A 15673-nucleotide genomic window follows, 5' to 3' on the forward strand; every position below is an offset into this window, starting at 1 on the left:
ACAAACTCGAGTTCGCCTCCGGACGGGGGCGAAGCTGACCCCGAACGAGCGCTCGATTAATTTCGACGAGCCCGCCGATTTGTGAACGCGAGAACTCTGTCGTCGTACGACTCTCCGCTTGCTCCGGGCTGCAATCTCGCTTCTGGCCGAGGAGAGTTGAAAAATTAAAGGAAAAGGGGATCGATCGGTGTAGTCGTGGACAAACTGGGAACGTTCCCGAGAGTATTTTTTCAGCGCAATTTTTGCGGCGATCACTCTCGTGGAAGTCGAGCGGTTTCATTGTTTCGCGTTCGAGCGATTATTCTTTCCCGCGAAATTAAAATCACCGTACTCCATTACTCACAGTGCTGGCCTCGCGTTGCTTTTTTTACCGCCAGCGGAGCGGCACGTCGATAACGCATTTTATTTTCGTCCGTTTCGAGGCTCCGCTGAACACGATAAATGCAATCAATCCTCGTGTTTTTATTTTTAAATGATTCATCGAATTATCTGGCTTTAGTTCGCGCGAGCGTTCGCAAGGTTATACCGCGAGCGTTGGCCTCGTAAAAAAAGACGGGACGATCCGTTTGGTCAGCCGTTACTCGAGAATTTTTCAAACTCGTGTTCCACGCTCGAAGATCGAGATCGACGCTTTTGACGAACGGACTCGCGTCGATCCATCGAAGGGCCGGCTGGGCGGGGGAAATTCAAATACACCAAGAGTGGTTGGACGCATACTGTAAATGTTGGGCTTTCGAAACCTCTACGCGCTCGCATCCCCCGAAGCGCGTAATACGTTGTTGGAATAGGGGGATGGAAACCATAGAAGGAATCGAAAAGCTTTCGTATAAAGCGCACTTCCATCCGGAATGAAAGTTGCGCATCGCCTCGCGAAGAACCTCCGCTGAATAAAAACGCACCGGCTGGAAGCATCGACCGACCGACAACATATTAATTTCTGCATCCGCGAGATTATAGAAACAAAAGCGAACCTTGGTACCCGGCGAAAAAACCGCAAAGAGGATTACACCGGTGCCGTTTCGATAGCTCGTATCCAGAGAGGATTTTCCAGGAAAAAAAAAACAGAGGAATTGAACGAAGGGTTGAAACGCTTGGACGAGTCTTGGTTGTTGAAATAAATCGACGCCAGGATCGATAAGATTGACAAAAGTGCCGAATTTTTGGTCTCGCGGCTAAGGATGCGAGAGCCACGATTCCCTGGCGAATTCGTCGAAGTCGAAGGTGATTCCTGGTTGCGAAGCGAGGTCGAACAGGGTGGCGTGGGTTCGACGATAAATCGATTTCACGGTCGCGTAGCTCTGGCGCGAATTAATCCGGTGAACGGGGCTGAATCGTCCCCGGGAAACGTTTGGACGTCGCGCCCGCGGAGAAAGCCCGTGGAATTGAATGCGCGAGGAGCGACCCGTCGATTCAGCTCACGCGGAACGAACGAGGATTTAAATCGTGTCTAAAGGAAGAAGGGAATCCACGCGACGATGCGGAGTTCCCTTCGTCACTGGCGCGTTGATAATTAGTGTCAATAAATCCGAGTCCGCGAGCGCCGCGCTATCGCGAAGGCCAGACATGTTGGATTTAATGCCAGAGACAATGCCCTCTTATCGCTTCTGATATCAACAGAGGCGAGGAAACTCGATTTATGAGAACGCGGATTCCATTTTCGCCCGCTGGGAGAAGATAAGTGTGTCTATCGGACGATGGAATCGGTCGCGGTGCAATTGCACTTTAATTGCGTGCCATGGTATAGAGGATTGGAGTGATTGGAAAAAGAGGTGGTTACTCGAGTCGTTTCTAGATCGACGCGAAAGAGTTGAATGGTTTCGTAAATAAAATATCGGGCAGTTTGTGCAACATCCGTCGTGAGTCACGCGTCCGATGGCTTTGCCCAGTCCCGAGCGAACCTCCGTACGGGGCTGTAATTACGAAGTTTAATTGACTAACGAGCGCAGACGGGGATCGTCGAAGCAGTGCAGAAATGGAGCTCTGATTGGTCCATTCACTAAGCCCGACTTCGTTCATTCACGTTGCAATTAATTCGAAAGCGTCTAGCTGCGGGAGTGCCGTCGGTATTAATGCTCCTCCGGAGGCTCGATGGGCGAACTTCGCCGCGCCAGGAACCGTATCGATGCCGACGGTGGTACCGATCGAAACTGCGAGTCGAACCGTTCCTCTAACGATATTTGATATCCAGTCTAGTTGACGTAACTCGATTTTCATCGAGCAACGAAGTTGCGCGAACTGTAACACACTCGTGGACCTAATTTCGCTCGCTGAATTCGCGATTCAGCTACGAAACGTACGTCAGAAGCGTAACGCGATTATCGCTTGGCCATAGGGGTGAGGGTGAAATTAGGACTCGAGTGGACTATTCCTTTAACAAAATCGAAAGAGGAAACGAGGCACGTTCAGCGATGAGAAAAAAAAATCCACAATCGCGAGGAATTCCAGGAGCAGAAAGAAACGCGAGAACGCGATGAAAAAGAAATTCCAGAGCCAGAAGCGAAAGATGTTTCCGAACGGAAGTATCCTTGAAATTCCTAGAATAAACGAGGCGCAGAGGAGTTATCCGCGCGCAGATCGTCGAAGCAATTTCCCTGTGTTAGGTGACGTCAGCTCGATCGGCAATCAGTAATGGAGTTAGTAATTACGCGAGAGCGAGGCGGCAGGGTCGTTGAACGAACCGGTTGCCGAATCGAGTGAAATCTTCTCAGGCTGGCGCAAGGTTTCCCTCGGGCATATCCGACGGCCACCGTGGGGACACATGTGAAATCGTGGATGTAACCATGGGCATGGGAACACGAAATGCAGATCCGCCTTCGCATATGCCACGGCGCTCGCACGTATGCTCGCCGTACACCGAATTAACGTCGACCTAATTGACCGTCGCTAATTCCCTCGTCCTCGACGCCTCTACCCCCCGACGATCGCGTCCACCGTCGCGTTTTATAACGGACGTCGTTAACGCCGGCACGACAGCGTCTCTCAAACTTTCCTCTCGCGGCCAGCGACTTGGCAACTTTATTCAATTTTACGAGGCTGTAATTTCCGCGGCTTTGAAGCTGTTTAGAGCGCTCCCGGCGCCAACGCGTCCCACTATCTAAGAACAGTTTACATTCGTCAGCGTACGAGAGTTAAGATAACGTTTATCAAGATGGTAGGTCGCACCAGCGACGAGTGGGTAGGGCGCTCCGTTGCACCTGTACCTGCGAGCTTAGCGGCGAGGCAGATCGTCGCCTTTATATGTAGGTTTATCGTCAATCGTAAAAGCTCGGTTACGACCAAACGCGTCCCAAACTCCCCTAATGACCGACCAGCCAACGCTACTAAATTTCATTTCACCGTTTCGGAGTCACATCCCGTCAGCGACTGCTACTTTCTCGGATCGGTTTCATTTCGTCCCCGCTAGACCTCTGTCATTAACCCGAATTTCGCTCGAGGACGAAAGCTAATGAAACGACGCAATGCCACGTCCACAGCGACACGTACAGCCTCAACGACAATGCGGGCTACGGCTGTCCGAGTGCTTTACTCGCGCGTTCACCGTCCCACGGATCGACGCTACCGATACTCCGATTGTTTTACGCTCCACATTATTTCCAACTTAATCTGAGAGCACTCTTTTCTTTTTAAGCGCTTTGCGATGCAAATGTATTAATTGAAAACCCGATAATAAAACAACCGGATGAATTAAACATGAAGACAAAGTTAGACGCGCGTTAGTATGTAGTAGCAAGTTAGCAAGTATAATTTCGGTTGTTAATGTCTCCCATTTGACATGTCCCTGTTAGGTACATATATCGCGGATAGTTAACGTGCATTTAACAGCTGGAACGACACCGATTTTATGCGATATTATAATAGCCTGGAAGCTTTTTCATTTTCACGTTACAGCCGCGAACGTCCAGGAAACCTCCCCAATGCTCCCCTCGAATGGCTTTAATAACGCATAGATACAGCGTGATCCGCGAAAAGTGCCATCGCCGCGTTTACGACAGACTGACTCATACGAACGATTATCCTTCCGTCAGCTTTCGCGCGATTCGACCAGCAAACGCTCGAACCGGTTCTGATTTCCTGCCGCAACGCTAACCGGAAATTAACGATAAATCGACCGCCGTAACAGCCAGGTGGATAGGTTTAAATTCGTTAGACAATCGGCATGTAATTACGGGCTGGATTCGCGTGACGTCGACCTAATCAGACCGAATTAAACGCGTTTTCGAATCAATTCGCGAGATCCACCGTGGAAAGCCGCCGACCAATGGGACGCGTCGACGAAAGTAGTGCGTAATCGCGAAAGTGGAGAACCGGTCGCGATCGAAGCGTAACGAAGTTACGTCGGACGTTCATCGAGATCGTTCGCCTGGAGAACGCATCGACGTTCCGCCTGGCGCTAGTCGTACGTTTATGACGTCCGATCCGGCCGAATTAGACGTTGAACGTGAGCGAAATTTCAATAAAAGTCTATTTAAGCGGGAACAGTAAAAGGCGTGTTAACATTCACGGCGAGCCTTTTACTACACTGCTGTACTACCGATTTCATATCGACTGGACGAAAATGCTTCTAATGAAAGTTATAGCCGTTGTAATTATTCACAGAACGAGACACGTCGCTTCACGATCGGTTCGTTCGTTGGCTCGCAAAGTGGAACGTCGCGCGTTCTCCAACCGCGACGATTTTCGGTCTGCTTCGCGGTGCAACCTCCTCGCTATTTGACTTTAATCACAGCCGCGCCGGGGTCAGCGTCGAGAACGAACCGTATTTGCGATACGCGGGTCACTCACGCAGGGATCTCATATTCGTCAGAGACCGACGTGCTGCCCAGACACCCGCAAAACAAACGTCGCGATGCCACCGAATCGCCGTTGGTATGCACACGTGATTATCGTCAACGCGTAAACGTTTGCTGCTCCGCGTTTGTCCGATTTATGGCTATCGCTGTACCACTCGATCGTTAATCGCCACTGCGAAACGGCCGCGTACGGCCTCGCGAAACAGTCTCCTCGAAAGGGAAACGCGTGAGGAAATTGAAAAAATTCACTGGTTCTCTGAGGATCGTTTGCGTCAACAGATACGCGTATAAAATTATACAACGTCCCCGTCCATCGAAGGGACTCCGTTCGCGCGTACATTTGGCCGATCTTTTTGCGAGGCCCGCGCCCTTTTTACTCCCTGGCCACCCTTGACGTCAATCTCGTTCCCATAAACGGCGCACATGTGCGTTTCGACGGTTCCGCCAGCGGCTTCGCCGCGACGCGACGCGATTTAAACGGCCAATCAAAAATTCCACGATACGACCTAGTTCCCTTTTCCGATCAACGCCAGGGCGACGGGAATCTCCGCCAGGCCTCGACGCATCGATCGCCGCCTCGATCGCGTCCCTGGGCTGTCTTCCCGTTTTTAATCGACGAACGAGAAGGAAAAAAAACGGCGTGACGCGCGTTCGAACGTATCGCGATATTTAATCTCGACGAGTCGCGTATCGAGAAAGGGGTCGGCTCCGTTTCTCGCGAACAATGTAACCGAATTCCTTCGACCGTCGGGTAATTCGTTCGGCTCTCGTCCGTCGGATGCAAATTACGGGTTCTCGGTTAAATCCGGGCTAACTGAATTCCTTGATAAATTCCAGCCGTCCGACTACGGGGGAGAAACTTTGCTCGGCGAAGAAACGCGAGTTATTTGCGCGCGGCGAGATTCACGGAGGGGTTGTCGTCGTTTTCCCGCGCGTTCCGCCGCGAAAGTGATACTTCGACCTGGCGTTTGTCATCCGCGGGCTGTGGAGGGGAGAAAAAAAGTAGAGGGTGACTTTTATTCCGTGGCACGGAACGGGACGCAGCGAGGGGCGAAGGGGACACGAGCCACGAGAGCTAGCCACGAGACGTTCACGGACCTCTTTTTCGCCCCATCGACTTTCTAAATAACCGAGCAGAGCGCGATACCGGGCAAAAGGCCGAGCGATAATTACAGTTCATTTAATACCTACGCTCAGACGGCCCACGCCTGAACGCGTCTACTCGACAGAATGACGGATCGCGAGCCAAGCCCTCGGCTATCTCGAACGCGGCGTGGCTAGCTTTAAGACGCAAATTCGCGTGATCCTTTGAGAGGAGACGAGATCAAGACGAGCCGGGTGCAGGCCAGCTCTCGATCAAGGCCGAATAGTTGGCGCTCGTGCCGGGATTCCGTTCTAATCGTTGTTTTCCGGTGGTATTTTTAAGAGGAATACGCTATTTTTAATCCGTCCGAGTTGCGAGTGCACGATCCTGTGATTAACAGTAACAGTGGCCGACAAAAAGGTTACGCTAGGCCTCGCGAGAGCCTCGAGCTCCGAATAACTTTCCTCGCCGCATTGTGTTCGAGAAGTTGATCGAGGTGGCAAGGGTAAGGGTGAGGCTGGAGTCGATAGTTGGTGAAACGGAAGCGAAGTTGGTCGGGTTTCGGAAAATTGGGCGAGAGTGGCCCACGAGCCGGTGAGAGCCCTGCTCGTTGTTCAGCCTCGATGCCAAGAACTTCTTTCTCTCTCTTTCTTCCTCTTTCGTTCGATGTAATTAGCATTGAAACGGTGCAGTACGGGAAACGCAGTCCACTGTTTGCCGGACGCGTTTCCCGTTCGCAAATTTCGGGACAAAAGCGTGCCCGCGGGACTCGTGCCAGCGAGCGAGACCCTCTCGTCCACTGTGCACACACAGGGGCCGATTTTCCCTTCAAACGGCGCCCGTTCGCTCGTTAAAATATGCGCAAACTCCGGCCAAAGGGGAGAGAATATTTCTCTAACGATTTCCGACTCTGTTGCAGGGCCCTCCCCAGATTTCAGCAGGCACACGCTGGTTAGGCCGCGAGTCTACCACGCCAGGACCAGGCGGCAGATCTCCACGACCAAAGAGAACGTGAGTAAACCTCCATCACCATCGTATCCCTTCGTTATATCGATCGGGACCAAACAGCTTCCCTGCTCGAGGCTACATCGTTTTATTTCCATTAGAAGAAGAATTAAACAGCGAAGAGATTAACACTGCGCTCGTCGACGTTAACGAGGCTAACTCGTGTTACTTCGGTAACCGCTGTCAAATAGTAGAGAATCTCGTAGCTACCAGACGCGAATGGAATTGTACGTCTGACGAGCGGCTTTCGCGGCGCGAAGACGCGCGCGTACCTCGTACTTGGGAAAAGTAGAAATCGACCGAGAATTAGCGGGACGAGAGAGGTTCGAGCGATAGTATCCCCTATCCCCGTACCGCGAGGCTGCGTTCACGCGGCTCTCGGCTTTAGAATGCGGGACGCGTCTCCCGTCGGCGGGTGCAACAATTTCAATGCAAATGTCGCGGCGCACTGCGAATACGGGATCCAGGATGGCAGCATTAACTGTGACCTACCTGTCGCGCGGAGCGGCGAGGTCGCGGATGATGTTCCATCGAATAACGTCCGGGATAGGACAGCCGTTACGCCTCGGAACGACGTTCCCGTCGCCGAACTCCATCGACGCTCCTCATTTCACAGGCGATACGTACTCCCAGTCTCCTCTCCGAGCAGATGTTCCGACCGAGTGTTTTGCGCGAGGCTATTTTTAAGCCGATGAATCCCCCTTAACGCGTGATTCTGTTGAAAACAAAACAAACGCACTCCGTTTTATTTTCGACCCGAGGTTGATGAAGATGCACAGAAATGTATAGGCGCGTTCTAACGACGCTCGCATGTCGAATAATTAGGTCGAAGTGCATTCGATTCGATTCCATCTCGAGCCTCGTGTACGCCGGCACAGGGGTGGTAGCGCTAGAATTTCTTGCGGTCACCGTAGACAGCGTTCAGGATCGACGACCATTTTGCATTCAACGTTCGTTTAATCCACGCAGAGTAAAAAGAGGAGGAACAGTTGGAAGAAGCGAAAACAAGGGGATGCACGTGTGGGATGGTGGATGTTGAAAGCTGTTCCGCTGTCTGGCTGATCGAGGCGTCCACGTGCAGCCGCGGCAGTTCGACGGTGCAGCGATTCCGGTGTTTCTCTTCGAGCAGAACCATGCACGCGGCTGAAGGTAAACAGAGCCAATAGCAGCGAGGATGGCAAAGTTTGACCGACGTCCTGTCAAAAAGGGAGAGAGAGAGACAGAGGTCTACTTAGACCGGGTATGCACCCTCCCACCTTACTGTTTGTTGCCAGTTCGGAAACATTAGCTTAGACAGGTTGGATAAATAAATAGCGCGGCACTCAAACGTGATTGACTGTTAGCTGCATCCGTTGGACGTTACTCGGTCTGCGGATCGCTACGGAACGGTCGATAACTGGATCACCGGTGACGGATGGAAAGAGAGAGAGAGATTAACCACCCCTGTAACCGTATTTCTCTTCATTTACGAGGAAAAGGATTATGATTGATCGGAGTTTTTCTACCGAGATAAGAGGAATTGGAACGAACCAGTATTATAAAGTATATCGCTCGACGGTGATACAAGGCGCAGCGATAAAACATAATGATACAGTGTCAGGCAGAAATGGTAAAGTGTACGTGCGCGTAACTCTGGAAAGGATCGAGGCAAAAATCACTGATTTCGTGGAGTTCGCCAACTCGTGGGAAATAATCAGAACAACGGTTCAGGAAGCGTAAGAAGAGAAGTTGTTCCGTTGCAAGAACGTTCGATCGGTTTCGCATTACAGCCAAGTGTACTTAGTTGTAGCGGAGGCGATCGTCTCGACTGGGAAGCGAGAACGGCCAAAGAGGAATCCGAGGTAAAGATTGAAAATCGAACCAGCAAAACCAGCAAAAAGTTCGTTCGCTTTGGTTAATTCGTCCAGAAACTAGAAAAACGATCGCGGAGAATGGATCGCGCGGGAGGTGCTACGAGTATCGTTTCGTTGCCTAATGTCGTGGGCCGAAAGCAGCGGCGATCTCGCGGCTTCAACGAGGCAAGGCAATTGACCTCGTTTCTCGTTATCACGGGGAAGAATGAACGCTATCAGCGCGTCTGTCCGTGGCGACGAATCTAATTTCCTGCTACGTAGGATCGCTCGACGTATGTACCCACCTATGTACATTGCAACTGGTATCCCTTTCGCGCAAGTACCATTCGATGGCTACACACGACTACCTAGCCTCTGGAAGGCTACGAAATTAACTCTCGAGGGGATAGAGAAAAAGAGAGACTGTATTATGGAGATACAATAGCATAGGAAAGTTTGTTCCAGGCCAGGGAAATTTAAAAAAAGAATTTCGCCGTCTAGCGATCTCTATTGTATCCTGTTTTCACAAGTGCAACGATGCGGCGTTATTGCACTTGTTTTTCGTATCAACGATGCGTAGATAAGAAAATAGTACCATCGCTGTGTGGCTTATCGTTCACAAATCGCAGACACGTTGGTATTAAGATTTGAATGCTTATCAATTCCACCGTTACACCGTCGATTTTCCACCAGATTCCATCCAGAGAAAACAGTTGGACGCGCAAGATTAATTCGCAACAGTTTGCTGGTTATGTAGTGCAACATAATCGCGAATACTTGCGAATCCACTCTTATCCTACTTTCGCCGCAACGAGCTCTCTCTGTACACGATAATCGGTAATAACGGATTGCGAGGAAAGTAGGCGCGTCGTTACGCTTAACAAAGCGTTCGTAAATGCTAGGCGGCGAAAGAAAAGTGGTAATTAAACAAGTTTCCCTCTCGAGGAGTATGAAATAGACCACGTATCCGTAGGTGATACGAGACGAGAGATGCACACGGGTTAACACTCGCCGGAGTCTATCGGTTTATCGTGCTTCGAACCGATCGACGATTATCTCGTCCGTGGTTCGAACACGGCAAGGAGGAAGCCGTAAGAGAAGGGAAAGACCGGGGTGAAGAGAGATCGTGCAAGAGGCTCCCTTTATCCGCCTTGCGAGCTTCAAGCCACAAAGGGAAATGGAGTAGTTCCTTTATCGAGGTGTACACATCCTGAATGCAACGGTTTTCACCTAAGACGTATATACGACGGTGAAGTCGGCGGATAAGCGGCATTAAACGTTCAAAGCTTCGCAGCCACGGTTATAGGTGTATCGCTGTTCCGGGAGAGCCAGAGAAACTGCAGAAAATCGACTTTCTGGAGGAAGAAGTAGAAGAGACTGGTAATTAAGTAACGCGGAGAATAGTTTAACGATGTTGGAAACAAAGCAGTTATTAGCATAGCTTAGCATGTGCACTTGAGAGCAGTGACGCATGTTCGAGTGGTTCGTTTCTGTCACAAAGCAACGATACGACAAACGGCCTGGCAAACCTTTGATTAGTCATCCTCGTGGGATAATTGTTCGCCGTTGTACGTCAGGCATACAGGAACAGGTTCGCCGGGAGCGGAACCGTCGCAGTTGGCTGTTGACTAGCTCGAACGGTAGTCGCGATAATAAAGGAGAGATTGCAAAAGTGCTCGGTCGGAAAACTGGGAACAGTCGTCGCGCACAATGGAAATTTTCTTGTAGATTACGTTAATCATTTCCAGAACCGGCGTACCGTTTTGCACCCGGTATCAGAGGCCTCTAGGACGCGGAAACGCCGCGTCGGTTCCTTCTTCCTCCGATGCGTTTCTAGCGGTGCGACCTAGCCGTCGAGGCGAGATTAAAAGATGCCTTTCATCCCGTCCAGGCACCTACAAAGAGCCCCTCTGTACGTAACGTACATTGTGCTCGGCTCGCCACCAGCTCGTTAAGCGCACGAATTTCCAAGAACCCCGTCAGTTCGAATAATTAACGCGTCTTTCGCGTGGCTTATCACCGTAACAATTAGCGACCACCTAACCGCGATACGCGTCCGAATTATTTTCGTTAATACTAACCGGCGACCCACCCTACGGCCACTCTTCCACCCTTCCTCCCTCGCGTTCCACCGCTGACCATTCCGTCGTCCTCTCGCGTTTAACCAAACCCGGTAGCCACAGACAGGATTGGCCACGGTAATTGCCAGCGTTCATCGCCAGGTGTTTATTTCGAAATTAACGCGATAAATCCCCGCCGCTTATGGCACGGTTGCTGATATTGCGGCGCGCTAATAGATGAGATACTATCGGATGAAAAACGATTGATAGAGAGTTATGAGATATCATTTTCGCGTCTTCGAACATCCGAGAAAGAGGGATGACGAGTCGACCGTGAACCACCGTCTTTCTGAAAAGCCTATAAGGAAGGAGAAAACCGAAAGAATCGATCTCACGGACGGTGTCCACTTAAATTTGATCGAACGCCGCAGACAGCACCATCCATCTCACGGTTGATCGAGGTACATATTGATTAACGATCCCACCGTTGCCACGGGAATCGAACAAACGAGCCACGAACGTAATTAAAATCGCGCAGGTTCACGGGTCATTAGCGTATTTAAATGACCCAGGTGCTGGCGCTGCGAATTACGCTCGCGACCGCCGTGGCTTCGATCGTTGCATCGACCATCATGCAATTCATTGCAGCCCACTGGCCTCTCCTCCCGCCCTTTCGATGGTTTATTCGGGATTTAACGCTGCTCTCGTTAGCATTTTGCAGTTTTTCGCGGATTTATCGTGGCGAGGCCGACTCCTCTCTCGTCCAGAGGGGTTGAACGGTGTTGGAGGGTTAAACGAAAGTGGAAGGCACGACTTTCGGAGCGAACTCGTCGGGAACAATGGGACGACACACGGAGCGGTGCAGGAATACTTTGGAAAAAACGACCGCTCACGAGATCTTCCGTGTCCCTGACTCGTTCCCCACGAAACGAGAACGCAATCAAGAACAGGGACGGGGAGCGTGTTTCATGGAAACAGGGCTCGACGACAATGGTTCGGTGGGCGCTGTGAATGAGACACGAGGATGACTTTTATGGCTGTTTCCGCGAAATCTCTCGCTTTAACGAGCTTCTGCCTCCCCTCCCGCGGGATGAACTTGGGTTTCTTCTCTCTCTCTTTTTTTTTCCCTCTTTTTGCCACCCCCGGTGACACTGCTAACCGAATTTCAGGGGTTACTCGAGCCGCGCTCTCGTTGCCCGGCACCTGAACGCACGCGACTACTTGGATCGATAAACAGAGTGGCGTTGTTCTCTCGTTGCTGAAATTAATACCTCTCACGGTATTTCGAGGCTCCCAATAAAGTCCAAAGAATTGTTTAACCCCTCGTGCGAGAAATGCGAGATGGGCAAGTTTTGCGTACATATTACCCACCGTAAAGAACTTTTTTACTATCTTCCGCGTGCTGAAAATCTACCGATCTGCTGTACTACCCAAAAGCTGGGACGGTGAAATGAACGATACGAAAGCGACGATATTAGTAGAAAATGTGGCGGTGGGTATAATAAATTACGCAAGCGTATAATTAGCGTTGCGAAGCGTAAACGCGTCGTCCACGCGACGCGAAGCAAGCGGAACCGCGCAGAGCGGCGTCACTGTTAAAACCGACTGGAGCATTGCCGGGTCTCCTTGGCGACGAGTCGGTCGGAAAAGAATGGTTCGATCGCTAGAACCGTGGAGAAGCCTTGACCCCTCTGTACATTAGTGTCGTCGATATCGACAGGGGACGTAGCGGTGGGCACGTTTGAACGGCAACTGGAATATCGAGAAACGTTCCCGGGATTGGCAGCGGGCCAGGTATGGATTGCTAACTGTCGACCGACGACGATGATAGAATCCGCGCCGGGGAGAATTCCGCGGATCCATCTATCGTCGATCCAGGCTGCATCCTCTGTCCGTGCCTGGAATAATTGAAGGCTACAACCGGAGGAACGGTGTCCCGGTGGTGTCCGTCTGAAATTCACCAAAGGAGAGTCCCCAAGAAGGAATCGACGTTTTTTTCCCCCTCCTCGACGACGATTGAAAATAAAACAGATCGACGAACGACGTCCATTAATCATTGTTTTCGTAGAAAACCGCGACTATTTCTCTTTCCACGAACCGGTCGAGCAGTTGGAGTGTTTTCGTTGGATGGTTCGAGTGATGGCAGGCCGATATTTTCTGTTCGAGGAAGGGCGAAACGGGCCGGCGTGTCGGGACGTATCCCCTATGAATTGAACATAGGGTGGATTCGGGCGAGGGAGTGGCGCAAACGAGATTCGTAAATTCATTTGGGTGGTCGGCACGCGCGTTACAGGGACAGGCGCATACACTCTCGTCGAGAGAAAAACTCAACGAGCCGGGTCGAGTGGGCTTCGAGGCCCCCCCACAGCTGGTATAGTCGGAGAGAATATAAATTTTTAAACGATCGGCTTTCCGTTGCGCCGCGCGGCGAAGTCGGGAGTCGAGCGGAAGCGTGCTGCGCGTACGATGTCGTCGTCTAGCGGGCTGGAAAGGCGAAAAAAAAAGGGGAGAGAATAAAATAGAGCGGTGAAAACCCGTGGATATTTCACGGTGGTGACTAAATTCGATCAATTTCGAGGCGGATAGAAAGCGATCCAGCGGGCGGAACGCGAATAATAGCTTTTTATCGCTCGGATCGTTAACCGGGTGGGGAAAGTATTTTCCGGGTAGGTAGGTAAACTGGGCGCCGATCGAAGCTAATTGGCACGGTTTTCCGCCGGATTCGATTTCCACGCGATCACGACGTGTTTCTTCTTTTCTCCTTTTATCTTGATCCCGCGGGCTCTGAGGCGACGCCTGGCCGCGCAACAGGTGCATAATGCCGGGCTTCGAAACGATTATAATGCGCTGGGGCGCCGATTTCAAAGACTAGTCTCATCGCTGGTCCACGCGATGACGCTCGGTTACGCGATCCAAGGAAACGTACGTGGATCTTTTCTCCCCTCGTAACATTTCTCTTCTGTTTCCAGGACGTCGAGCACGCGGACGTGCTAACGGTGGGTTTCGAGCTGGACGGGGTGAAACGAGTCCTGGACCTGAGACTTAACACCGATCTAATTCCGGTCGGATACCAGCAGCGTCATCAGCATCGCGGCACGTACAGGGTGCATACCCCCTCGAAAGTCGTAAGTAAAATATTCCAATTTTCCAAACGGTTTAATGAAAACGAGGCATACGTTCTGTAAAATGGCACGCCGTTCGTAACGAGTGACAGCAAAATGAAGACGCTCTTAATCTTCACCCTACTTTTTTAATACACGTACAGAATGCCATTGTCTCGTTGCAAGTAGTCCACGGTAGACGTTCTGAATCAACATCGATAAATCGAAGAAGCTGAACGATGGTCGTATCGTTTGCACGGTGGATAGGCTCCCAGACGAGGCAAAATTGTTGGCCAGGTAGACAGGTGCAAAGAACGTTGGAATCGATAACGGTGACTCACTCTCGCATATGACTGGTATACATGTAGACGGACATGGATGTTTCGAGAGTATCGATCACTTTTAAATAACGTTGGCTAGCAGCGTGCACGGCATAAACCGAGCTACCGGGAGCGAGGATTGGTTACGCTTCGCCTTTATTCAACCACTCCCAGCATTAACCAACCTTCGTGACCGAGAGCAGTCTCCTCGAAAATCGCGTCCGCGTTTGGCACAGCGGACGGGGCTTAAAACTGACCGCGTGTGCCTACGAACATAAAACGCGCTACTTTTTAGCAAAAAAGGAACCGTAAAAACGTCGAGCCGTAAACGGCGCCATTTCGGTAACAGTTTCCCCACGAACCTCCGCGTTGCTGAAGTGCAATGGAAAAATGGCGGTGCGAGTAGGAGCTGTAATTCCGATCGAAACTACCGGCTGCTTTATTATGTAATCGAGATCCATAAATATTTGAACGGGGAGCGTTCATTTAAATTTTCCGCCCGTACGTCGTCGGACAGAGCCTTTACTTTCGCGAGTTCCGTTAGAATCGCGCTCGTCTCGTAAATCACGTGAGGAAAATAACGGCCTCTCCGCGATATACGACGCGCGGAAAGAAAGAAAAACGACGCTCGGCAATTTTTAACGATTCGAACACCCCCAGGATTGATACGATTTTTTTTTCTATCTTTTTTTTTTACACGGATTTACGTTATTCACGGTTAATGGGCAGACATAAAGCAACGCTCAGGATGTGTTTCATCGAACGGGCGAGAGTTCGTTGCGCTCTGTTGTCGTCGGTTCCACATTTTACGCAATTGAATAAATGAATTGGCACGACCAGTTGCCTCCCTTTCTACCACCTCCCTTCTCTCTCTCTCTCTCTCTCTCTCTCTCTCTCTCTCTTTCTCTCTCTCTGTACAGTTTATTTGCTCTCGCTGTCGCGGGTAAACGGACGAGCTAATTTCGGTCGTTTAAATGGGGGAAATTCTGCGAATCTAACTAGTTAGAATGCTCTTCAGAGGTTTCGCAGCTCGAAACGCCAGTAATTATAGCCTTTTATTCCCCCGTTTCGAGTCACCGCCGCTTCCTCCCTCCGCTCTCTTCCCTCGCTCGTTCGCGCGAATAAAAGAAACTTTGCTCGAATTAAGTTTTCCACCCGGTTAGAAGCCGTTCTTTCCTGACAGGCTAGAATTTTGCACGGAGGAAGGAAGGAAGGCGCTGGGGTGAAGCGAATCCACCCTGAAGGGAGCCCGCGTCGACGCGATAATCGAGCGATAAATCACATTCCGCGGTGACGCTCGCGTTTCAGAGATCGTCGCGCGGATCCTTGTTCGGAACGAAGGAGCAAAAGGAGAAGAGAAAAATGACTGGCCCAACGAGAATCTGGGCCAACTATATTTGTACCGACCGGACGGACGGCTAAACGGCTGCGCGTCTCAGAAATCCGGGATAAGCCGTGGAAAATTCATTCTCGAGTTTCGT

The 15673-nt window shown here is 50.9% G+C and overlaps 2 protein-coding genes across 2 annotated transcripts in view; one reads left to right on the forward strand and one right to left on the reverse strand.

Annotated features, from left to right (window-relative positions):
- Meltrin (disintegrin and metalloproteinase domain-containing protein meltrin) overlaps nucleotides 1-15673 on the forward strand; it is a 46308-nt gene that overhangs the window by 21405 nt on the left and 9230 nt on the right. Inside the window, exons 2-3 of the mRNA XM_076903414.1 lie at nucleotides 6794-6885; nucleotides 13741-13896. Of these exons, the coding sequence (XP_076759529.1) occupies nucleotides 6794-6885; nucleotides 13741-13896 (248 nt within the window). The remainder of the gene's footprint in view (nucleotides 1-6793; nucleotides 6886-13740; nucleotides 13897-15673) is intronic.
- The window catches only part of Snrpg (small nuclear ribonucleoprotein G), a 38840-nt gene that overhangs the window by 7158 nt on the left and 16009 nt on the right, over nucleotides 1-15673 (reverse strand). The window lies entirely within an intron of this gene.

Source organism: Xylocopa sonorina, chromosome 10 (assembly GCF_050948175.1).
Source record: "Xylocopa sonorina isolate GNS202 chromosome 10, iyXylSono1_principal, whole genome shotgun sequence".
In the NCBI taxonomy this organism is placed as follows: Eukaryota; Metazoa; Arthropoda; class Insecta; order Hymenoptera; family Apidae; genus Xylocopa; species Xylocopa sonorina.